The sequence below is a fragment of the Maylandia zebra genome, linkage group LG18, assembly GCF_041146795.1.
Source record: "Maylandia zebra isolate NMK-2024a linkage group LG18, Mzebra_GT3a, whole genome shotgun sequence".
Taxonomy (NCBI): Eukaryota; Metazoa; Chordata; class Actinopteri; order Cichliformes; family Cichlidae; genus Maylandia; species Maylandia zebra.
Genome location: NC_135184.1, coordinates 15,583,625 through 15,608,132, shown reverse-complemented (window position 1 = coordinate 15,608,132; position 24,508 = coordinate 15,583,625). Strand labels below are relative to the sequence as shown.

The 24,508-nt window shown below is 38.0% G+C and overlaps 2 protein-coding genes across 2 annotated transcripts in view; one reads left to right on the top strand and one right to left on the bottom strand.

Moving 5' to 3' along the window:
* The first annotated feature begins 123 nt into the window (after positions 1-123).
* On the top strand, positions 124-14,855 carry tmie (transmembrane inner ear). Its single transcript, XM_004542843.3, has 4 exons — positions 124-462; positions 4,515-4,632; positions 9,960-10,109; positions 14,475-14,855. The coding sequence occupies exons 1-4, from the start codon at positions 352-354 to the stop codon at positions 14,762-14,764; spliced, it is 669 nt and encodes a 222-aa protein (XP_004542900.1). The 5' UTR covers positions 124-351; the 3' UTR covers positions 14,765-14,855.
* Positions 14,856-14,933: 78 nt separating this feature from the next.
* Positions 14,934-24,508, bottom strand: part of pth1r (parathyroid hormone 1 receptor) — a 46,526-nt gene continuing 36,951 nt past the window's right edge. The window contains exons 7-13 of the mRNA XM_004542844.4: positions 21,031-21,184; positions 20,570-20,630; positions 19,662-19,728; positions 19,418-19,512; positions 18,231-18,372; positions 17,853-17,894; positions 14,934-17,774 (exon numbers count right to left, since the gene is read on the bottom strand). Of these exons, the coding sequence (XP_004542901.1) occupies positions 17,412-17,774; positions 17,853-17,894; positions 18,231-18,372; positions 19,418-19,512; positions 19,662-19,728; positions 20,570-20,630; positions 21,031-21,184 (924 nt within the window). The 3' untranslated portion in view covers positions 14,934-17,411. The remainder of the gene's footprint in view (positions 17,775-17,852; positions 17,895-18,230; positions 18,373-19,417; positions 19,513-19,661; positions 19,729-20,569; positions 20,631-21,030; positions 21,185-24,508) is intronic.

Here is a 24,508-nt window from a genome sequence, read left to right as displayed (position 1 = left end):
CCCCAAGTCTGAGTTAACAGCCTGTCCCCAGCAGGATGAGCTGGCTGTAAACCACACCAGGTCTGTTAATTAATTAATGTACCCTAACTGCAGGGCTGGTTCCCTCCATTCTAGTGGAGCAGTTTTCAGCTGGCTGCACTGGTGACTGCCGGTGCTTTTGGGTTCCTGCTCTGGTGTGACATAAAGGCAACAGATAGACATGACCGTGGATAGGAGGAAGACTTCATCACCATAGTCACTATTAATCACCCAGGGCCATTGTGGTCCTGTCCTGTAAACAGCGCAAGTGCAGGCAGAGAAAGAAGAGAGGAAGAGGGGGCAGGGTGGCTGCAGGGAGAAAGAGGGGAGAGAATGGTTGGGGATCAGCCTGTATGCCCGCCTCAGCTCCTACTGCGGGGCTGGGGAACAGTGCTGCTGTCTCAGTGTTTGTCCTCCGTGTTCTCCCAGATCCCGGATCCTGAGGTAAGAACCTGATACATCACCTTGTCCTCCACAGGTTCCTCTCAGAAAGAGCCTCGAGGTTTCTAAGTGACGAGTGCAGGTACATCGGCGTTTTAAGGGGAAGCCTAAATGTGTACGATTAATGCTCCTTTGTATTGCCGCCGTAGTTGTGTCTTGCCTTATTGGAGGAGGAGAGGGTGAACCTATGTTGAACCCTGATATATTATATGGGCTGACATGAACAGCCATGTCACACATGTTTAAATGGGTGCTCTTAGAGGGGAGCTAGGTGACTAGTACTCGAAGGGTTTTCGTGCTTTTGATCGGGATAGAGAAAAAAGAGTTACATTCAGAGAATTTGATTAGACCTGGCTACAAAAATGATCTGAAGTCCATTTTCTTAGGTATGAAACAATAAATGATGACTGCATGACTAAACATTCTTATAACATCAAGTCAATCAGTAGTAGTCAACTACAGGAACATGAAAGTGAATGAATTTTGTGTTGAATACTAATAGTGTGATATTTAATGTGTTCCACAAGGAAACAATATACCAATGTTTATCTATGACTCATTTTTGCATCAACATCCTCTGAACTTCAGTTTGCAGCAAACAAGTTTAAGAGAAAGATGAGAGAAAGCACGAGAAACTTCTAGTAACAGTCTCCCTCTTGGTGTTTGTGTGATGCCTTTTAAGAGCTTGAGACAGAAGATGGTTAATAAATAATAATAATGTTTGTTGTTGCTGTAGAGGACAGCAAAACTATTTTCTAGTAAGCATGTGCTAAATGTAGAATTAAATATAAGGCTTTAGATTTCAGGAAATTGTTTGTCCATATTCTTTGTGCATAATATTGGTCCTGTACTTCATTACTTGAGTAATTGGCCTTTTGCTCTTATATGTTGAGTCATTTTTAACCAAGTGCACACTTTTCTATTTTTAGGTATTAATCCCTTGTTCTTATACTAATGTTCCTTGATTAGTCCCCAGAGGTTTTCCTTAGCGGAGCAAATCAGAACTATTATTTGAGGGAGAATATTCAATCAAGGCTTTGAAGATTTAACATACCAACTAATCAGCCAAACATCCAACAAATAAAAATGTTTTATAGATTTAGGTATGTAATCATTAACATTGGGGTTACTTGAGGTCATTTTGTGCTTGTTGTTTCACTGAAAGAAAAAAAAAGGCAAATAAATAATTAATAAAATAAGAAATGTCCTCAGGAAGAAAGTACTTAGCATTACACAATCACTCTTAAAGAAAAACAGTTGTTTTATTAGATGTGCAAGTGAGTTGCACACACACACACACACACACACACACACACACACACACACACACACACACACACACACACACACACACACACACACACACACACACACACACAAAACATTTTTTGGCAACTTCTCTGTTAAAGATCACAGCCCTTCTTGTATCCTGCTCAGTGCATAAACGGTGCAGACACCCTGAAGCCGTGTACACTGTCACATTTGGCGTGTTTGCTTGTTATCAGTTCTTTTTAGACTAGAGTAAACAAACTGGTCCTTTTGCACTGGCGCTTTTAAAGCAAGCAGAGATATCCTGGGAAGTTGACGAGCGCTTGTTTTTAATTTCTAGTATGATAGTGACATCTCTCATCCTTTTTAGTATTTTAACTGACTTACCCTTCCCATCAACTGTTTCCTTTTCATCTCATCCTATGCTGCTGTTTATCACGTGTATGATATCACCATTTTAGTTTATTTTTGAAACTTTGATTTTTTGTGGTTCATCTCATAATTCTGTTACACATAAAGGCAACAAATGCAATAATGTCCATTTTCTGATCTGTTCTCTGTTGGTTTATGGACTAAAGTGTAGAGTTTCCAAAACAGCCTTGTATCATCAAATCAAGTGATCGATACAGAGGAGACAGGGAGAAATCTACTCAGTAATTTTATCAGGGAACCGGCCCTCTGATGGCTGTGGTAGTACCGATCCAAGTCATTGATCTAGCAGGAAGACAAACGCATACTACAGCCAGTTTCTACACTTATTGTTCCCTAATCCACAGCTCTGGAGAGAGCTTTGAAATAACAAAATAGTTGGTCTTGGACGGTAACAAGAAAAACTTTGTACAACATGCGAGACATCTCAGAACACTGAGAAAGTTTATGGAAAGCAGGCAACTTGTGCAACACATTCACTGCTGTCACTGTGGGTACTTGTTTTTAAGGGGGACCATGTAAGTTCACATCTGGCATGGAAACATACAGGGGGTTTGGGGAGATTTCCTTAAAGAAATACTAAAGATCCTTTTTATGGAGGACTGAAAGTGTCATTAAAATATTAGAGAAATAAAATGCAGTCACACTAACAGAATGTACAATATGAAAACATACATTCAGAATAAAAATTAATCAAAAGTTAAATATTTGACTAAATTACATATTACTTTTTAAAAATTATAGTATATGAGATTTAAAAAAGATTTTGAATATGAAGCAACAATAAATACTTTGCATAAAAATACAATTTGATCATCTTAAAGTGTTACAAATAAATCTAAGAACATAATGAAAATGTATATTAAAATGCAGTTTTTAAAAGAGAGCTACAAAACATTCACAAATTGTTTTAGGAATGGAGCACATGGATCAACATGTATAGGAAAGACTAAATGAGAGTAATACAGGAATAGGAAGCAGGGGGTTCTGTTCAATTTCTCTTTTCAAACTACATTTTATTATTGTAATTAATTATTTACTCACTACATACTTATGGATGGCTTTATGTTTAAATTTAATATATTTTTCATTTAATACATTTGGTTTATTAATATTATTAATTAATTAATTAATTTATTATTATTAATACATTTAGTTTATTTAATTTAATACAATTTTTCATTTTAACAACATATTTATGGATTAATATATTATTTGAAAATGATTTCAACAATTTCTGTTCCATTCACTAAGTTAACAAGGGAATTAGTTTTTATTTATAGCTATTTATTTTCTATTTATTTACTTATTTTCCAAATCCATATATTTATGCCTTTTTATTTATTTATTTATTTTATTTTATTAGCCTTTTTATTTGTACGATAATTGATTAAACAATTTTGTTAGAAAATGCTCTGATAATTGTTTGCTTTGTCTCTTGGGATTTTCTTACAGTACATCTATATATCAAATGTACTGCATGCGTGTGGCTGTCAAAATGTGTTTCTGTGGCCCAGTGAGTGTGATTTCACAGGTGTCATCAAACTGAAAGAGTTCAAAGATAAGACTCAGCACTGCCTACTGATGGAATAATGTTGTAATGACTACTGTGTACTCATGAGTTGGTGGTGACGGCATTTAGGGTTGATACGATCCCAGCACCAGATGGTGTCTATAATTATATGAGTTCATTATATGGGTTCATTTTGATATCAGCTATAAACCTTTAATGTTTTATTATCATGAAATTGTGTTAAGAAAATCTACAATCTGTGGACATGTAAACATTTGCCAAAGTATCCTTGCCAGGTAAATACAATATGAGCTACACTGTAGTTGTTGTTAATAACTGAAATGATGTTGAGGCGCTAACATTGCTCGGAATGAAATGTGAGGCTGTACAAGGACATACAGTACAAGGATGTTGGCAGCACACTTGTAGTAAATTCACAGAAAGGAGGCAGATATTATTCCTTAATGCTTCATCCAGCTGTATGCTGAAGAATCAATGCCCGTCTGACTTCAACCCTTATTTCTTATCTAAATGGTAATGCTTTGTGACAATATGACAGATTCAAAAACTTTTCATTTTACTTTGAGTCAGAAAAGATTGCAGAGTGACTGAAAACTCGAACACCAAGTACTTTACTGACATGCTGCATTGCCTAAAGAATGAAGTATCACAGTGAAAACTAAAAATAGTTCTCTGAAATTTGAGGTCCTCTAAGATCGTGTTGCTCCTTGAGCTTTGCACTGTTGTTAATCCTTTTTTTTTTTTGTGAAGATTTATTTTTAGTTTGTGTGCAGATATATAAAAAACAGTTGATGCTCTCTCTCTCTCTCTCTTTTGCCCACAGCTTTTACCCACAGATCCCCCAAAGAAGCCCGACCCTGTCACTTCAGAGACCGTTGTTTTCTGGGGGCTGCGGTTATGGCAGGTCATTGGTATCTTTTCCATGTTTGTTCTGGCAGTTGGTTAGTATATCTCAGGAAATCACTTTGTTGTCACCTTCACAAATCATTCATAAAGAAAACAGCTATCTTGAGATGTAGCCGCAGAATGCAAATGTCCTCAATTATGAGTTCACGATGTGATAATCAAGCACAGTGTGATTGATTATCACAATAATACTGATATTATGTCAGCAAATGGAACAATTTCACTAAGCAGCTGATAAGAACAACTGCAGGATGAGGGCAGAGATACTTTGTTTTGTTTGTTTGTTTGTTTTATTCTGGCAGATTTGTTTCAGAAAACAGTTCAAGTCTTCATTCTTATCTGCATTTTGGCCTGAATGGAGTCTTTGGCATACTCACATTGGCAGTGGTAGCATAATGACATTTAGCAGGTTACACATTTGTTCCCTGATGCAGTTCAGCCGGGGCTAATCATTAATTGCATATTAAAAAGGAATACTGTAGGGGAGACACCACATCATTTGCTTTTGAGATACTTCACCAATCATTTTTTAGAAAACATGACCTCCCGGTGCATTTAGATGAAATAATAATTTTACCACATCCTAAAGAACTTGATTGATAAACAGTCCTAGTGCCACTGTGAAACATGTCACTGTGCAAGCAAAAAAAATAATAACCCTGCTTTCATGCAAGCTCTTGGTGCCATGATGGGTTATCATGACCACTGGCCTTAGACACAAAAATGCCATGGGCCTACTTACCTACTCATGCAGAGAGTAAACACTCCATGTGCCCTTTCTGAGAACATGGATTTTGGTTGCACAGTAACACAAGGAAACTTACAACCACGCAGAATGTGTTATTTTGACCTCATAGTTTTCATTTTGTAATGTTAAATTTCTGCTATTTTGTTATGTTCTATGTATTCTGTATATACAGTATATAATATTTTACAGCACGATTTTACATCTTAAGGATTCAGACATACTTTAATTGAAATAAAACTGGAAACCGGAAGAAATGTCTGACTTAAAGCATTGACTTTCTTCTGGGAAAAGTCACTGCTCAAATCAATCAAGTCCAACTACCAGATCATAAGTGATAGGCTGTTTGGGTGTGTTCGTCTTATCCTTAGATAGTTTCTAACATTGTGAATATTTGCCAAAAGGACTGTTCTCCTTGAAAGGCCCTGATAAGAAGCGACATATTATTATTAGCAGCTTTTTTCTCCACTGGAGTTGTCTTTATCCCTCTTAACCCTATCTGGTAGTGCCACCCCAGGCTTCACCGCTATCACTCATCCCAGAGCTGCAGCCCTACTGTAAACTTGGGCTAGCAGCATCAGGTCCTTCAAGCAGACAGGACTGTAGCACTGACAGAGCAGCTGCTGACAGTTTATGGTTTGTCCACCTACCAAGTCTGCATTTCCCCCATGCACGTCTTATTTCTCTATGTTGACCTTTCACAGAGACATGTATTCAGCCGGCATCACATTGATTTGACCTACTCATCATAGGCTTCTTTTCATAAATAAACTCACACCCATTGTTCATAGACCACTGGGAGTCAATTGACCTAAGTGAAGATACCACAACAGACTCTGTGGGTTATCTGTCTTGGCTGGCTATTTATGAAAAGATTTAGTAAACATGCATTTTCTCAAAAAAAAAAAAAAAAAGAAGAAGAAAAAAATGACATCCACAAATATCCATCAAGTCAATTCTCATATTCAAACTACAGTTTTGACTAGAGACCAACACAGGCCAAAGCACTGGAGACACTGAGCAACGGGACTGAATCCTCGAACTATGCAAAATACAGATTTTACAGTGAACAATGCAAAAGGGAACTAAATAAAAACACCGAACAGCAAAATAAAGCGCTAACATAATTGGCAGTACAGTAATACAAAAAACATATGACATCTGCTGCCAGCAATCATCTATCTATCTATCAGCATGCAGACCCACAAAATCAGTGATTCAAAAGTACAATACCTCAATAAAACCATTAAATCCATGAACGCCACAGGTGTAGCTTTTCTGATAAACTCATTTATACACCTACAACTGTTCAATAGGTGATGCTATTCAGTGGTTTAAAAAGTAATTGAGTGTAATTAGTACTGAAAGCTTAATCCATACAGTGTTTAACAAATTTCTTAGACCCTCGCCATAAAAACAAGAAAACACAAATATTTAAGAAATCTTTCAAAACTTGACAAAAATACTTTTTTGTTAAGCAAAAACCAAATTTTGTTCAATTTTTTTGTATCCAAATTTGAGCTGACACACTGCACAGAAAGTAATCAAAAATAACGCACCTGCACGGCATCCGCAATCATGCCCCGCCGACTTAAATATTGTACTGGGTCCTGTGGTTGGGTTGTTGTTGTTGGTGTTATGTTGAGCTGGCAGCGGGAGAGCTGCAGCTCTGAGTGCGAATGTACAGCAACCGTGTAGGGATTAATAAAAACTTATCGAAATGCCACTGGGTCTGCCGTGGACGTTTACAATGTGATGTTTACAACTTATGGTTATTAACGGCGATTCATCTGCTGATTATGTTTTTCTCAATTATTTGGTTTGAAATTATTTAAAAAATCTCAGGGCTCAAAGTGATGTCACCCCAGTGCATGGTTTTGTCCAACCAACAGCCCAAACCTCACAACATTACCCAATTAATGAAAAGCAGGTTTTAAAATTGTGTATAAGACATGTCATCTGCAAAGGCATTGATGGCATGGCCAAATATTTTTGCAATATTTGTGGAATTTCAGTGTCTAGTAACGGTCTCTAAAACATGATTGAGACAAACCAAGAAAACAAGAAGCTGGGAACTTGCAAAGTGGGGCTAACTTGTCAAAGCAGGTGATAGGGAACAAGTTATAGCTTAATGACACATTATTAGCTATTTGATCACCTAATCTACACTCGTTTCATGTGTCTGTGCATGTATGAGAGCCCACTTGCCCTTCATGCATGTGTCATCAAAGAGACTCATGGGGAAAAAGGTACAACAAGAGTAACTAATCCTCCATCGTGTCCACAGTTGCACATGCATACTTCCTGAAATGAATATAATCTCCGCCTGAGAGGCTCTACTTTTATTTTTGCTCCCCTCTGCTCTCTGTTGCACCATTTGTGTGCATTTGTGTGTCCTCTGCTCCACTTGGAGACACGTGGAGAGGAGTGGAGAAGACACAAATGGAGCCACGAGGAGGGGATTTGGTGTGTAGAAGCTTCCCTGACAGTTTTAATCTTTTTAATTGCTTTGTTCTTGATGCTGCTTTTCATTGTGCTGCATATATTTTAAGCATTATGTTATTTTTTTCTTTCCCCTTACCCTTAAAGTCCCGACTGTGTCCTAAACCTCTTGTTTTCCTCTCTTGCTTAAAAAGGCACACACAGTGGCAGTCTCTATGTCTGACTTCATCTTGCAAGAGCTCTTTCCGATACCATGGGAGAGTGTAGGTGGAGGCTGTGGGCAAAAGACGCAGGGAAGAGGTGCAGATTAATTTGCATATTCATCAATGTGCATATACAAAATGAGCCAAAGGTGTTGAGTTACAGCTGAGCCTTTTTAAGACATGAATGAATTATCCTCGTGTACATAAATAAATAAGTAAAAAAAAAAATCCTAAGTATATACTTTGGATCTTTAATAGTTTATTGAGTGCCTGGGGGGTGGCTGTTTTAAAGCTAGGACTATCGTTTCATGCATGAAATGTTATGGTTTTTAAAAATTATTTTAGAAAATTAACTAGATAGTTGCTAATTAATTTTGTGCTCAATCAACCAAACATTTTATCTCTACTTCTATAGACAATGTAATCTGTAAAAGGGCTCTACATGCATGGCTGCTTCTGCTTCAGTAACAAACATAAAAGCATAGCAACAATTTAACAATACAATATACAAAACCTATTCAATGTGCACACAGCGGTTTGTAACAATAGAAAGCCTTTCACAAACTCACACTTTACACTCGCACATGCAGAGACCCAGACGGGCAAATATGACTAAACCTAATCTAACATTCTAACTGGATTCTTCATAACCAGCATTTTGGTAAATAAAGATTAATTATGGATGTTTCATTCACCGCTCCCTGCTGAGCATGCCATGTTTGAGTGATGAAAGAGAGAGCAAGACTAGAAGTAGCATGCAAGATGTAGGATGCTATTAAACATATCCTGTGGCTGTGTACCTTCTCTCCAGCTAGAATTACAAAAGAAAAAGAAAATACACCAATCAATGTTAAAACTGTCACCAGTAAGTCCAATGGATGTGGGGAACTAACAAATGGTGTCTGCGGGGAAATTGAAGCAGAATTAGAGGGACAAAATAAATTAATTTATCACCATTTTAACTTTAAAAAACATGACCAAGCAACAACTGTCATGAAAAACAAAATGAAATATGGCAACAGACTTTGAAGCTGATCAGCTCAACACATCAATCCAGAAGAAAATTCACATTCACCAGGGAGTAGGCAACAAACACCACAGCTCAGTCCCTGTCAGGACAAAGCTCTCTGGCACTGGCTGTCTTCTCCTCAGCTTAAGTACTACCACAGCTGATTGCTGAGTGGAGCCAGCTGCTCACTGGCTCCACTGGAAGATGGGCTGTACCGAGACCGGGAAGAGCAACACAGCAAACCAACCCAGCAAAACTACAGTTGGCCTGCTAAACATGTAACACAGTTACACTTCATTATGCAGCCATGTGGCTGTGGTGCAACTTCATCACACGTCAGCATCGGTTTCAGTCAGTTAGTCATTGAGGGATGTGTTTAGAACAAGAAGCACTCCCAGGCGTTTTTAGACATTTTCTCCCTCTTAGTTTGCATCTTTGTGTAGAGAGATTCATACTGCAGCAGGATAATGAGTCCAAGTGAACCAGGATTAAGGAGCACTCATGGACTCCTCAGTAGCTCGACTTTACTCACCACTGAATATTTGAGGAAGCATTTGTATGCTGACAAAGCAAAACATGTCACAAAACATTCTTTGGAACTTTGTCCGGTAATGGTAGGATAGGGTAAGGTATTTTCTTGCACACACCTCCAGCTTGATTGCTTTCTGTCATCAAAGAATGGGAGGAGGACGACCAAAACACCAAACAAATACAAAGATATTCTGAAATCTATTTATTTTTTAAACATTCAGTCAGAATGTTAATATATATTGTATTTTGCTTATATTCATTTGTAATGTGGAATTTATAAAAATGTACCTTAGTATTCTCAGTGTTTTGGACCCCACTGCATATTGTGACTGCCACTGCCCCTTAAGTTCTTATTGATCATGTAAGGTGTTATTAAAATGTCTTATTCAAATAACGCCACCCTATCTTTATCCTTGTTCTTCTCTCCTTTAGTCATCACTCTGTGCTGTATATTCAAATGCCGAATTCCCAGAACAAAAAAGGAAATTGAAGCAAGGCATGCACAAAGGCAGGCTGCCAAGAAATACGCCAACACATTAGAGACAGTGCCACCTCTTAATGAGCTGACTGAGATCCCAGGCTGTAAGTACCCCTCTCTCATATCTTTCAAATATTAATATGATAGTATTAGATTGGTTTATAATTGAGTTATAATTGCAAGCAGGTACCAGCTACCAGCTGCGGAAGTTCACAAGAACTGTCCTACTCCTTAAATACTTCAACTACCAGTTCCTTCAAATGAGAGAAATGATGGATAACTGCTTGAATTTTCCATGCATTCCTCTTGAACCATTAGTGAAGTGCACAGAGATAGACAGAGAGAGACATCAGACTCCCTTAGACCAAAGCACATCGCAGACATGGATGGGGGGGGGGGGGGGGGGGGGGGTAACACTGGTGACTTCAGTTCTGTATGGATGAGTTACAATAGGAATTTGGGTTTCTATCTACAATCACAGAAGTTTTTCTCTCTAGTATTGCAGTTCTGCTTTGTGATTAAGATCAAGGACAGCTCTCTTTTTACATAACTTATTTTCTAGGATAGCTTTGATTTATTAAACTTTTGCTGTCTCTTTTTTTTCACCTCACAAAATGTTTCACACTTGGTTAAAGTCTTCTTCTGATACTTTCATGTACTAAACTCTTCTCTTCTCTTCTCTTCTCTTCTCTTCTCTTCTCTTCTCTTCTCTTCTCTTCTCTTCTCTTCTCTTCTCTTCTCTTCTCTTCTCTTCTCTTCTCTTCCAGCTGCCCCTGATGCTTCTGCAGTACAGACACTCTCTGAGCAGGTTCAAACTCAGAGTGCTAACAACAGCCAGCCCTCAGTTGTTAGGGTCAGTGAGGAGCATCCCAGCTCCCTCACTTTGCCAGAGACAGCATGATATTTTCCCCCTCCTTTTCTTCAGCTCTTATCTTCCTTCAGACACTCCTCTTGGCTAAATCGCTTTAACAAAAAAACATAGCATGCACATTGGCAGCTGCTCTAAAAGTCCCCTTCTTGCATTTATCACACATGCATCAGCCTGTTCGATATTTAGTGCATCTGGTTTTCCTTGAATGAAATTTAAGAGAAGCTCAACCAGAAAAGAGCATCTCTCATTCAGCTGCTTACCTCATCACTTTTGAACTAGTCAGAAATTAGAGTACCGGTACAATCTAATCTAACTTCTCCAAACTTTGCTTGATAGTGAGTTTTAATGGAGCTGAATAGTAGGTATTGTGCTGCTTCTGTGAATGTAACTACTCTGGCTCTATAGGGCAGCTTGGCTTTTGTAGTCCATACTGTATGTTCTTGTGTACTTATGTCCCTAAATGTCCCAATATTTTTTTGCTTCATGTTGATGAAAATGTGGATTTCAAGACAAAACGGATTTGATCAGAAATTCTGAAGACAGGATATTGCTATTACAAAATCATTGTAAACTGTAATGAACGTACCACGCCTCGTATCTATTGTTTGTGCTCTGTGTTTGTCCCCGTCCCTCTCTGTCTGTTTGCTTCTCCAAAGTGGTTTTAAATAAAGCAAATCAAGCACGCTCTCTTTTTCTAGTGTATATGGACGATCTGCACGGCACTCCTGGGTTTAATTATTTGAACGATTAAGTGTTCTTATTCTTACAAATGTTCTTTGGTGCGTTTCCTCAAAGATGGTGCTTTCTTAGGTAAGAATAATGGCAAATAACCACAGACAGCTGTCACTTCCTGTTCCTCTAGGTGCTATATCATGTAACAGTACATTAACTATTTATTGTAAAAATCAGAAAAAAGAAAAAACAACACAATCAGCAGTCACTGAGTTGCCAGGTGATTATTTATTAAAATAAGACCTGCATTTGGGCACATGATGACTCTGCTGTGGTCAAAGCATCCAGAGTTTTATACTCTCTAGTGTCAACCAAAAAATGTTGGTCCAATATGCACTGGAGTAAATATTCTGTTATTGGCTATAAACTGAGTGACCATATGTCTTGAAGTGGGGCTGAAGGGAAACAAAAGAGTGAAAACATATATGCTTGTGCTAAAAAAAACACACCACAGTACACGGTTTACAAAAGAGGAGCACTAACACACAAGCAAACATGCAAATTGCTGCCTCTCTCCGGGGAATATAACCAGCTGACACAACGCCAAGTTTTTAAGCAGTAAAATCTGACAAACCAAATGACCCTGTAAGTAAAGAAAATAAAACGAATCCTGTGTTGCTGAATGTAAGACAGCAAATATGTTAATATGAAGCTCAGGATTAAAAGTTTTGCGAGTTTTTTCTTCTACAATGAGGTTTTGATTATGCAAAGCAACATCAAATTCATGAAATGCTTTCCCGAAGTAGGCTAATCGGTAAAAGTAGCACTGAATTATTAATTAAATGTTACAAATGAGGATCAAGAAGTGTCCACTCCTATTTTTTGGATATGTGTGTGGATATCAGATCTGTTTACAAATCAGGAATAAAATAGGTTCATTGCATAAAAGTAAAAAAAAAAAACATAAAACAAAAACGCAGCTAAACAAAAAGGCAGATATTGTGAGCATCTGTAAAATGAGCCGAGTTGGTTTTCACGCCACTAAAATGTCAGGCATCCTGTGTCACTTGCATGCACCTACTAGCTTCAAGCATATTGGCTCCAAAAATGAAATCTGTGGAAAGAAAGTAGTGAGCATCTCTGGCTTCACAGCCTGTATCTGTTTCAACTACTGTTACAGTGAGAGATGGAAGCCTCAGAGCGTTAGCGTCAACTTATTATCTCTCTCTCCCCATCTCTCTCAGAAACACTCACAGAAGACAGTTGTGAAACAGTTCCTCCAATTTGTCGTCTTCGCTTATCTACCATCATCTCTCATCCAGAGCTGCTGCTTCTGGAGCTCAAAGTGAATAGTTTCAAGTAGCTGGAAATGAAGACATTCCCATGTGTCAGCCAGTAGTTGCATCTTTTGTTTGTAAGAAATCAAATGCATTTCTCGCACATCTGCCCCCCTCAGACAGTAAGGAAAACATAGTTTGATGCGCAAAGACTTCCAGAAACAACTTTAGTCTTATTACAAGCCCATCTCAGGGCAAGATAAAAAGTTATTGTTCTTAAACACTCACTGTTTATGATGTCTTTGTGGCCATTTTTAGCTGAATTTGTCAAAATCTTAATACACTTATTGAGATGGAAGTCACTTTTTAATTTTCTAAATGTCACAACTCTAAAATTCACTAAGCCTTCATGTTTTATCAAAAAATTGTGCCAGTTTTATCCACGCTGAACATCTGACATTTAATAGTGAGAGTCAGAGCCTTTCTTAACCTTAAACTAACCCACCGCAGTAAGTAAACAACAGGACACTGGCAAAATGGCACAAAGCCTACATGTCTGACATTGGAATTTAAATGACATATGAGTCTGATGGACATGGGATCAAAATGTTGGAAATTTAAATGCTTGTTTCTGCTCGCCAGGTTCAATCATAACCCGTCTGATAGATCTAGAAGAAACCAAGAGAAAAGAGCTTTACAGTCGAGGATAATAGCAGAAGACAGCTTCAAAATATGGAAACACAAAGAAATCTATTCACAGACATTCTTATGGTTGCTTGATTATTTTAAGTCAGCTGGATTCACCCACTTCAGCTAAACGGGGGACTGAATGATCTTAGGTTTACTCCGAGTCCCTCTGGCAGCTTTTGACATTTGGTGTGTGTTTGTCATTTGGTTTCTTGGCCTTTGATTATATAGCCAGTGTTTTTTGCAGCTTTTGGAAAAATCATACAAAGAAGAAGAAAAAATAGAAGAAACCATATTTCACTCCAGCTCGCCGTCTGTATGTCCTTTGAGGAATTTTCACAGTTGGTCCTAATGAGTGTTACATTGTTGGGTGCCCATCAATCCTTGTTGGTGGAGTTTATATTCACTTAGTGTTGATAAAGTGTGATAACCTTGGATATATCCTTGTTTAGTGTCTGTCTGAGATTAAGATGAGGAGACTTATACCAGCAACACATCTGGCAAAAATCAAACAAAGACGAGGGCTAATATATAGGGCTAGCGAGCCAGGCAGGGTGATATTTAAGATGAGACAAGATAAAAATACATTTTATTTTACTCAAATGTATCGTTCTCCAATACTAAACTGCTTTTTATGCGATATGCATCTTCAGTAGCTCTGTTGGCCTCAGCCTCAAGATCTCGCCTCCTGAATAATAATGAGCGAAAACAAACCTGATTGTTAACTTTGGCTCTCCTGTTCTCATCTGTTAAGCACTTCAAACAATCCCATTAAAAGAATAAACAGACAATGGTTATTAGAAAAGGTGGAAACAGATGCGCCTTCATTATATTCAACCTACTTAGCCCAACACTCCGCTGGATTAAATTTTCCCACCCAATTAAAATTAGAGGCAGAGAGTGTCGACGATACCTGATGTCGCTGTGAAGCCTTTAACCCTTTTTCTTTTTTTTTCCTGCAGCTGCAAAAGCAGAAGCCACTGAGGAGGTAAAAACAGTTTCTGGGAAGGTGGATGCTGAAAAAGGAGAGAAAAAGACCAAGGAGGGCAAGAAAGAGGGCAAGAGTGCCAAAGAGGGGAAAGGAGATGAAAAGGACGCATCTACAAAGAAGAAGGGTGAAAAAGGCGAGAAGGGAGCATCCAAGAAGGAAGATGGGGACGGGAAAGGGAAGAAACCAGGAGAGAAGGGAGACAAAGGGGAAAAGGGAGCAAAAGGAGGGGCTAAAGGAGGGGGCAAGAAAGCTCAAAAGTAAACTCTGCTTTTCTGTAAATACCGGGAGAAAAAAATCCAATTTTTTCACTGGGAACATTTTGAAACTCTTTTTCTAAAGTGGAATTTGTATATTATATTGATAATAAAATATATGCGGATACATTATTACATTATTGATGTTTGTGTCTTATTAGGATATGAAAAGACAGTAGAATTATAGATTTATTATCTTATTCACAATTCACTGATGAACAATAGAGATCAGAAAGCATCCTCCAATCTCATCTGAAGTTTACACTGGTATCTACAACATGCCTACATCACAAAGGAGTGAAGAGAGAATGACTGAATGATGTGTCACTGCCCGCATTACAGTATCTAAAGCATGAAGACTATAAAGTCAAGTCCACTGAGTACACTTCGGCACAAGATAAATAAATGACAATGGAATACACATTATACTTCCATGAGAGGTATTTGAAACAATGAAATACAACCTTAGCTCTACGGTTATTGGCCCTATTGTACACTTGATTCCAAAACACAATCTTTTTACATAATACAATCAGAACAAAACACCATATTAAAGGGTATTAAAGTGGTCAAAGAGAATTTTCCAAGTGTTCTTGATTTACAAAAAAAAAAAAAAAAAGATCTTCATGCTCTGACATTGCCCGACCTCTGAGTGAAAAACTGGATTATACAACAGTAACATGGTATACTCTTTGATGGTCTGCAAATTAGGCTAACTTTCAGTTGTCACAAGCCTGGGAGAAATGCATTAAATTACCCATTATAAAGGATACAAATGGATGATAGATATTTAAATCTTCTGTGGCAGCAAGGTACGGTAACATGACTTTATAAAGGTTTCCCTCAGTCTGTCTTTTTCTATTTTCATCACTGCGGCATGCAGCCACCTGTAATTACTATTGTAGTCAATCCAGTCAAGCTTACGTCATAATTATAGCAGAATGAAAATGTTCCTTTTGACTGTCAAAAGCAGCTAGGAGCTCTATGGCAAACGGGAATTTGTTATATGACACTGAAATTGTAAGTTCAATCATTCTTGGTTTTGGTCTTTTATATATAATAGCAAAATATTTTTTTAAAGACAAGAAAAAAATAAAATATTACTGCAAAATTAAGACAATCTGGTCACTGTAAACGTGATGGTGGAGGATAATACAAATAAAATCTTCAGTATAACCTCTTCTCTGGCAGCTTATCATGTCTTTTCTCTTTGGTATAATAGATCATGTGAGCTACCCTGCCAATCATGCAGGCTAAGTATAGTAAATTACAAAGATATTCAACTGTTCTGTTTTGGCCTATGTACATAACCAAATATTGCCAACATCCCATAAACCAACACATGAAAAAAACAAAAACATCAAAACAGCTTTATAACATATAACATATCCATACATAGGAACACTTTAAGCTCACAATTAGAATGTATCTCTGATTTTTGTAAACATCGTGACTCGTATATACATCATAGAAGCAGCACAACACTGGACTGACTACCTGTAAAAAATACTGTGTAGTAGTAACTTCAGTTTTTTTTCTCTAGAGCATCACAAATATCACTCCTAGAATCCCACGGGGAATTTAAGACTCTTTGTTTCCTCCTTAAATTAATATTCCTCTGGAATATTAATAAGACTGTTGCCTCCATCCTGTGCCTTCTAATAGGGCTTCATCTTTTGACAACTTTGAGAATATATCCAGTATATACAGTTTTCCTTTGAGTTACATGACGTTACTCAGAGAAAAGGGTTGTCTGCAAAGACATTCTTACTTTGGTGTTTTTAGTTTGGCCGTGTGAGTATTAACATTTTATATGGACAAAAAACTAAGAACTAGTACATTCATTTTAACCATTCAAAATCTGTGGAGTCAGAGGACTGAATACTGGGTGGGGGGAGCGGTGTGTGAACGGAAGAGAAACACAAAATAATCTTTTATGACACACATGGATCCTCTGGAGCAAAAAGCTGACTATGCTAAAACACCACTTGAACAGTATAAAAATAGGTGTGCAACAACAGAGGACTTCAATTACCTGAGTAACTTCCCTTTTACGCTGAAGTGGATTTAATCCAATGCAGAACAAATGAGATTCCACACCAGGAAACATGAACACGTCTCAACAAGTAGGATTAATAGTTTTAAAGCCACATGTAATCTTCATTCAAAACTTCCTGATTAAATTGCCAACATTTTTGCCTCTGAGAGCGCTCAGTACCCACCTGGCTTTACTTTGGTGATTAAGGGTATTCTTGGCCATTGTAGTAACTACAAAACCCCAGTTTTTACTTATGCACAAAAAAAAATGACCACAAGATGATTGCTTCCAGAGGAAACATAAATGAAGGATAACAACAGTTATGGCAGTGAATAAGAAGTAAAGAACGGCAGTCCTCTTCTCAACATTTTACACATTCAGTGTGGCAGGCGGTTGGTGAAAGAGTTATTTGCTGCAACAACGACAGTCATCACCCATCAAATAAGCCCGCAAAAGCGATACGGCCTTTCTGCCTCGAGCCTCATCGCTTGGCAATGTTCCGGCTCAATTCACAGGAGAAAAAAACTGGCAGTGTCGATGCATGCAGGCATCCTGAGACTGTTTCGTGATGATTTTCTTTCCTCGATTTTCACCGACAAAGACAGCGTCCTGCAGGTCACATGACTGTCTCCCTCTCCTCCTCAACCACGGGCGAGGGTTTTTCGTCCTCACAAGGCCGAGTATGCGCAGAATGCTCTTCGGCTGGAATGTGGAGCTCCTGTCCCGATGACGGTATAGAGTTCTCTGACACGGAGCCATTTTTCACATACCCAGGGAGGTTCCTGTGCCCATTCACAGGCGCCGGTCCCAGCCTCGTGGTGAGGTGGAGGCCCAGCGGTCCTCTGGCAGTGACATTGGTAACACTGGTGTGTGATACCATAGGTCCATAGCTGTAAGTGTTACTGCCGCTTCGAGCTTTTCTTTTGAAGTCCAGGGCTAGAGTTCTCCTACTCCAGGACTTTTTTATCTCAGCTTGCACCTTAGAAGAGAAAATACTTTTTTTATGCATAAAAGCAGAAGTAAAAATGTGTAAAAGGCAACATTTCTGAGTTCTTACCTCTCCATTACAAAAGCAGTATATAATTGCCACTAGGAATCCCTGCAATATAGAAAACAGTGATTTTTACTCCCATTATCCGTGAGTGAAATATCTTTGCAATGCACTTTAATTTAACATTTTAGCTGTAAAATTTGGCATTTTGTTTGATATTTTCAGTCATCAGCTACTCCTGTTGTTCTTTTAATCTTGATTAGGATCTAACCATAACTCAAGAACTAAACAATAAGCAACAACTGGACATTCACTAACTGGTTTTTGGTGATAAGGTTAACCCTTAGGACATTTAAAATCCTGAAAAATCACGCCTATTAGATTTTTTGAGCACATCATTATTTATATCAGAATAAAATGAAATTTTCATCACAGGATTTTTACCTGGAAGGAGTTTGAGAGCATCTCGTAATGCATTTGGATCAACCATGGAATCCCATGCACCTCTGTATATGGCATGGCAATGAATATGATGTAGTGGACGCCAAACAGAGGCATCAGCACCAGCGTGGACTTCAACAGTTTTCTGTAACATTCAAAATCGTAACACAATACTTTATAAACATCTCATTTTGATAGATCAACAATAAAGATGAGTTGGTGGATTGAAGGTTAAAGTCATTTGTTAGCAAAAAATAAATAAATACACAAATCAAGCTTAATTTCCAGCTTTTTACATGCAAGGGTTTGATGATTTTTTTGATGATATTTGAAATCATTTGAAATTGAATGCTGAACAGTGCAGAACAGTTGGAATGCAATTTGAAGATGACCTTGTAGTCTGTGTTGAGAATTTCCCACGTTTAATCTCCCTGTGTTTGTGTGGGTTTTCTCCCACATTTGTAAGACTTAGGCTATGTGGGGAAATTCACTGCAGATAAAAGTGTGTCGTTTAGGGTTAGGTGTGTTTGTACGTGCACTGTGATGGACTAGAAACCTGTCGAGTATGTTCCCAGGATTTATTTTACTTTGACAGTTGGGATAGACTGTCACCCCGAGAAGCATAAGTGATTACAAAAATGCATTATATGGACAAAGGTGCGTACAGGAGCTGCTCTCCCATGAAGTTCTGGGCGCACAATTTTTGTGTTGATGTTAATGCCAGAGGAGGTTGCGAGCTCTGCAGTTACAGAGTCAGCAGAGCTGTGGTGACTTTTACGCACTAAACCCCTCAGCGCTTAGCAACCCTGCTCTGTAACTTTACTGTGGTTGCTGTGGTTCCTCAGCTCTTCCACTTTGCAGTAATATCACTTGCAGTTAATCGCAAATATCTAGGAGGAAATAAATGTCACAAACTGACTTGTTGCAATGGTGACATACTATTACAGTACCGACCCATTAATTCACAAATGCCTGTAAAGGCAGACTGCATGGCTAGATGCAGTCTAGCCATGATTTTACAAAGAGATGTGGCTCAAGACTTTTGTCCATATCGTGTGCATCTCATGATGTAGCTAAATGTTACCTTTGCTGGTTGCAGCATTAAATTTCAAATGAATCGTAACATGACTCAGAAAAGAAAATATTGAAAAAAAGAAATAATAATTTTGCACTTCGCTAGTACGCAGCACCTGTACTGTTGTCTGGTGTCACACCTTCTAGCATTTGTTTCTCGCAGTTTAGTTGCCAGGACTCGGACGATGTTCAGAAATAGCAGAAAATTAATCTGAAGAGGAAATAGAAACATAATGTTAGAATTAGATGTAATTGGAATCACTGAAAGGTGTCTTATCCATCAGCTGTGATGCCACAGGTGCAGCGAAACACTGTCATTTCGCACACGGTAGGGGAAAGTTGAAATCAGCACGTACTCACCACTACAGCAACCACGATGGGCATTTGATATATCCATTTAAAATTGCCTGCGCTTAGGTTCCAACACCTGTGATAGACAAATAATAACAAGGCATCAATAAACAAGTGATATGACAACCTTCTTTGTGGGGGGGGGGGTATTGTTTTCTGCCATCATGTCGGATATACAGAAAGGGCACAAACACAACATCAGGTCATGTTTTATGGCTCTCAAAGAACTTTAAGATTTGCAAGGCTTTGAAATAACAAAATCTGCTCTTTTTATTTGGAATTAAAAGTTCACTTGACCCCAGATGTCATTTCAAAGATTTATAGACAATGCACAATGACAGCATTTGATTTAGGTTAAGTATGGTATTAACCATAGGCCGGTTTTACTGCTAGATTTTAAGCCATATGGATATTATTATGTTTACTCAGTTTCCCAAATATATTGCAAAGGTACATATTGTGGTTATCATCATGTATGGTAGGTTTTTTTGCTAAAAAAAAACAAAAACAATAAAACAACCCAGACAGGAGGCAGAAATGTTCTGCTGCTCTCTCACCGACAGAGAAGAGAATTATGTGGTTTAGTTCCACTCTACAGCTGCTGGATACAAGCTTAGTCGCGAGCTCCCAGCTGCAGAAACTTCATGTTTTACTGTGGTACAGGACCAATGTGGACACTGCAGATAATGGTAGTTGGAGGTGGTTGAAGTTCTGCCCGTCTGGTTTGGGAGTTTTGGCAGTTTTGACCCAGGTGAAGTTGCCCATTTGTAAATCGAATTTGAATACACTGATTTTTGGCCACTTTAAGCTTTATTGGACACACTAATACCAAATATGTGCGGTTAATTCATACACAACTGTACACACACACTTAATGGGAAAGTAGTGAAACTAAATTGCTTCTATGGATCACTTACTCTGTGTCTGCAAACATGGCTCTCACAGTTGCCCAAATGGTTACAAACACAGCTGGTACACCTGCAAAATAAAATAAAAAATGTCTAACTTGGTATCATAAAAAATTTATCAAAAAGACAAAAAATAATTTGCTCATGTGAGAAGAATCCGGGTAGCACAGCATCCACATTGTATGCGCTGTGCTTATGACATTTATACGCACAGTGTGTACAATGCAGGAACTGTAAAGCCCATATTCAAAATCTTTTTCTTTTTTTTTTCTCCAAATGAGTCATTCTCCATTGTCCTTTCTTATTCATGAGAATTTCATCAGCAGATATGGAAGTACCTCAAAGTGTTCCAACTTATTTGCATGCTAATTACACCATCAAAAATTTAATTCCTTTGATAAGAGCTGCGTTGCAGGTCAATGGATCTACTGAACATGCAAGTACAATGTAAATTAAGCAAGCAAACTCACCCCATCCAATCACAGTAAATCCCCACAGGCACTTTCTATTGGAGAAGAAGGTCATAAAAATGAGACTGTGGAGGTAGAGACCCTCCACGAGAATCCAGTAGTAATTAGTTGCCAGGAAGTACATAAACAAGGTCACGACCACCTTACAGGTAATCTATAGAGAGAAGAAGAAAAGAAGCAACAGATTTAAAGTTTAAACACATACCTTATAACTCTAACATACACCTATGGTACTCTGATTTAAGCTACGGGTGATAAACTAGAAGGGCACTTTCAATAGGTTTTTATGATGACACTGACATGGATTGTGGGCCTCTACAGTTTTCTCATGTCAGCGCTGGTTTCCTATGTGCCACAGAGCTGAATATCAAATACTGCTTGGTTTAAAGGCCACTGGAAGGTTTGGGTCCAAAATACATTTCACGCCTGCTGATACATTATGGACCATTCACGCCTCTCAAGTTGTCTGGGTACGGTTTTACTCGCTATCCCCCAGGGTCAGGACTAAGCATGGAGAGGAAGAATTTGGTTTTTATGCATCACACAGCTGAGCAGAAAAACACTTTGCACATGTATTTCACGAGACAGCTGAATATGAGCAGGGGAAACTGATCTAACATTGCAAACAAAGTCCTGCACACTGTCAAAATTGCATTGAGAAATGAATATATTTTTGCAATACTGTGCATCAGCGCTGAAATGAGCTCCCAAAAAATCCAGATAAGATGAAAAAAACTCAGCAGGACTGCTCCACTGAAGGCTTAGATATTTCTGTTTGCTACAACCTTGTAATAAATAAAATTAATTCACACATTAAGTGCTTTACCCATTTTTTTAAAATATATTTTATTTTTTTATAGTCTCCCATTTAATAATGCTCTAATTTATCTGTGTCTGCAGCTGCAACTTTTGTCTTCATGCATTTTTATGTCATGCACGTTTGACTGACCTCTTGTTGAAAGGTGCAAAACAATATGGCTTATGTTACTCATGTTCAGATTATTCACCACAGGCATGATTATTTTTCAGGCAGGATTCACTCCTGCTGCTTTTCGCCACACCGCTAATTGTTGAGCAACTTTAGAGGCACGAACGAGGTTAAAATCTTGTTAGCTGACCTCCAGCTAGTATAAACATGAATGATATATTGGCAATTTACAACTCTGATAGTGTCAGAAAAATGAAGACTCTCTCACCTGGCATTTCATTAGGTATACCTGTTCAACTGCTTATTATTGCAAATCAGTCAATCACATGACTGCAACTCAATGCATTTAGGCATGGAGATATAGTAAAGATGACCTGCTGAAGGTCAAACTGAGCATCAGAATGGGGAAGAAAGGTGATTTAAGCGACTTTGAATGTGGCATGGTTTTTGGTGGCAGACAGGCTGGTCTGAGTCGTTCAGAAACTGTTGATCTACTGGGGTTTTCCGACAAAACCATCCCTCGGGCCATCCCACATTTTGCTCATGGATCACTGTGTGAGTTTAGGCTCATTACTGTATATGTTGGTTTTTTAGCCAGACTCTTTTTCTGATAAAAAATAACATGTCTTTGTTTTTTTTTACGGGTGGGGGGGATGAGAAAATTTCTGAAAAAACAAACAAACTGGGGCGAGTAGTTACAGAGATATGACTCCTTCCCAGACATAACCCATAATAGGGTGCTAACAATCCATTGTACGCATTTGAGCATTAATGGATTGCTGTTAAATTTTGTTGGTCCCCAGAGGGCGTGGATCAATTTCCTCCCACCACCAGCAAGTATACGTTTTCACTTATTAAGAAAGCTTCAGGTCTCAAGCGTCGTGGCCATCTGCCTTTCCCATTATAGGGTTGAGATTCTTGATTACAAAATTTAGCAATTATTAGATTATTAGATGGGTATCAGTGGAATTACAGACAAAAAGAGGTTAGCGTCTACCACGACTGGCTTTGGTAATCTTTTGATTTTTTTTTTTTTTTTTATCTAGTACCTTCATAAGTTTCCATGTGATCAGTAATTGTCTATTTATTTATTTGTTTGATTATTTTGATCATTTCTAAATATTTAAATAAAATTGAATTGAATAGAACTGAGTTTGTTTATTTTTAACAGGGACAGTGTACATTAATAAACATTGCTGTAATTGTACTAGAGTTAGCAACAGGTTAATATTCATCACCTGCAAACTAACAGCATTTCTGTTAACCTCTGCTGTGTTATGTTTGTACTGTAAATGAACCAAAACATCATCATGCTAGCGAGTTAAGACCAGATGATAAGTCTGGTAAATATGCTGCATGTTAAATATGCAGATTAAAAGCATGCAGACAGCACATACAGAGTCCACTGTGGAGTTTTTTCACAGCATCTGCGCTTCATAGTTACGGTGTTATATGGTCGACCAATGGATTATTATTGCAGCTTTCTGAAATGCGTCTGTTTTATTAAAACATTCAATTAAATAATAATTTAATTAAATGTTTGACTTCTTTTTATCTATATATATTTCTACCACAAATAAAGAGAATGGATGTAGTTCACTGGCTTAACTCAGTTCTTACGCAATGTCTAATTATCAGTCCCAAGCGCACTAATTCACAAATGTTGTTCCTGTGTTATTCGCAGCCTCTTATTTTCTGTGTCCATCCCAGTGTCTTAATCCATTATCTGTATTTGTGTGGAACAAAGCTTTTGAACCCACTGTTTCAAAGTTCTGAGTGAAAATGTTTTATTTCATGCACAGAATAAAGTTTTGAAACTAAGTGCGTTATCACCATGCAACATACGGGAAGCACATTTTATATGTGAATGATCGGTGTCTCTCATGCCAATTGTATTAATCTTTAAAAGCAATGTGACATAAATGTATCAATAGACTACCAACAAAATTAACCGCAAACACTAAAGTTGGGACTCAAAGCACAGAGTACTGCACACAACTCAAAGGACGAGCGAGTGTTGTGTCTACAATTAACTTGCACTTAGCAAAGAACCAATTTTAAACAGTATCATTAAACCCATAATTTCTTTCCATTTCTTTAGCTGAATATACAAACAAAAAGTACGCACATAACACAGTCTGACAGGTATTTTTGAACCAACAGGTGATTCCCAAAGCTGAAAACTTGACATATTTCAACTGGTTTGCAGTGTGTCAAAAATTCTGCAGCAATATCTTCACAGAGAACAGAACAAGCATCCAAATAGGAATTTTGGAATCTCTTTAAGAAGCCTCGGGGACTATTCATGAAGACTACTTAAAGTTTGAGTAAGAGAGCTCAGACTGAGTTGAGCTTCCATACATCCTTATTAATAAAGTGCAATAAGTTGCTGCACCTAATTCCAATTTTGCTATAAAGAAGAAGGCTTTGCATTATATACACATATTCAGCCTGTGATTTCTGCAGGAGCGTCAGACCTTTTGTGATCGGACTGGTCTGTGGTTCAGACCTTACATTTTCTTTTTCTTAATTAAGAAAATAAGTGGTTGA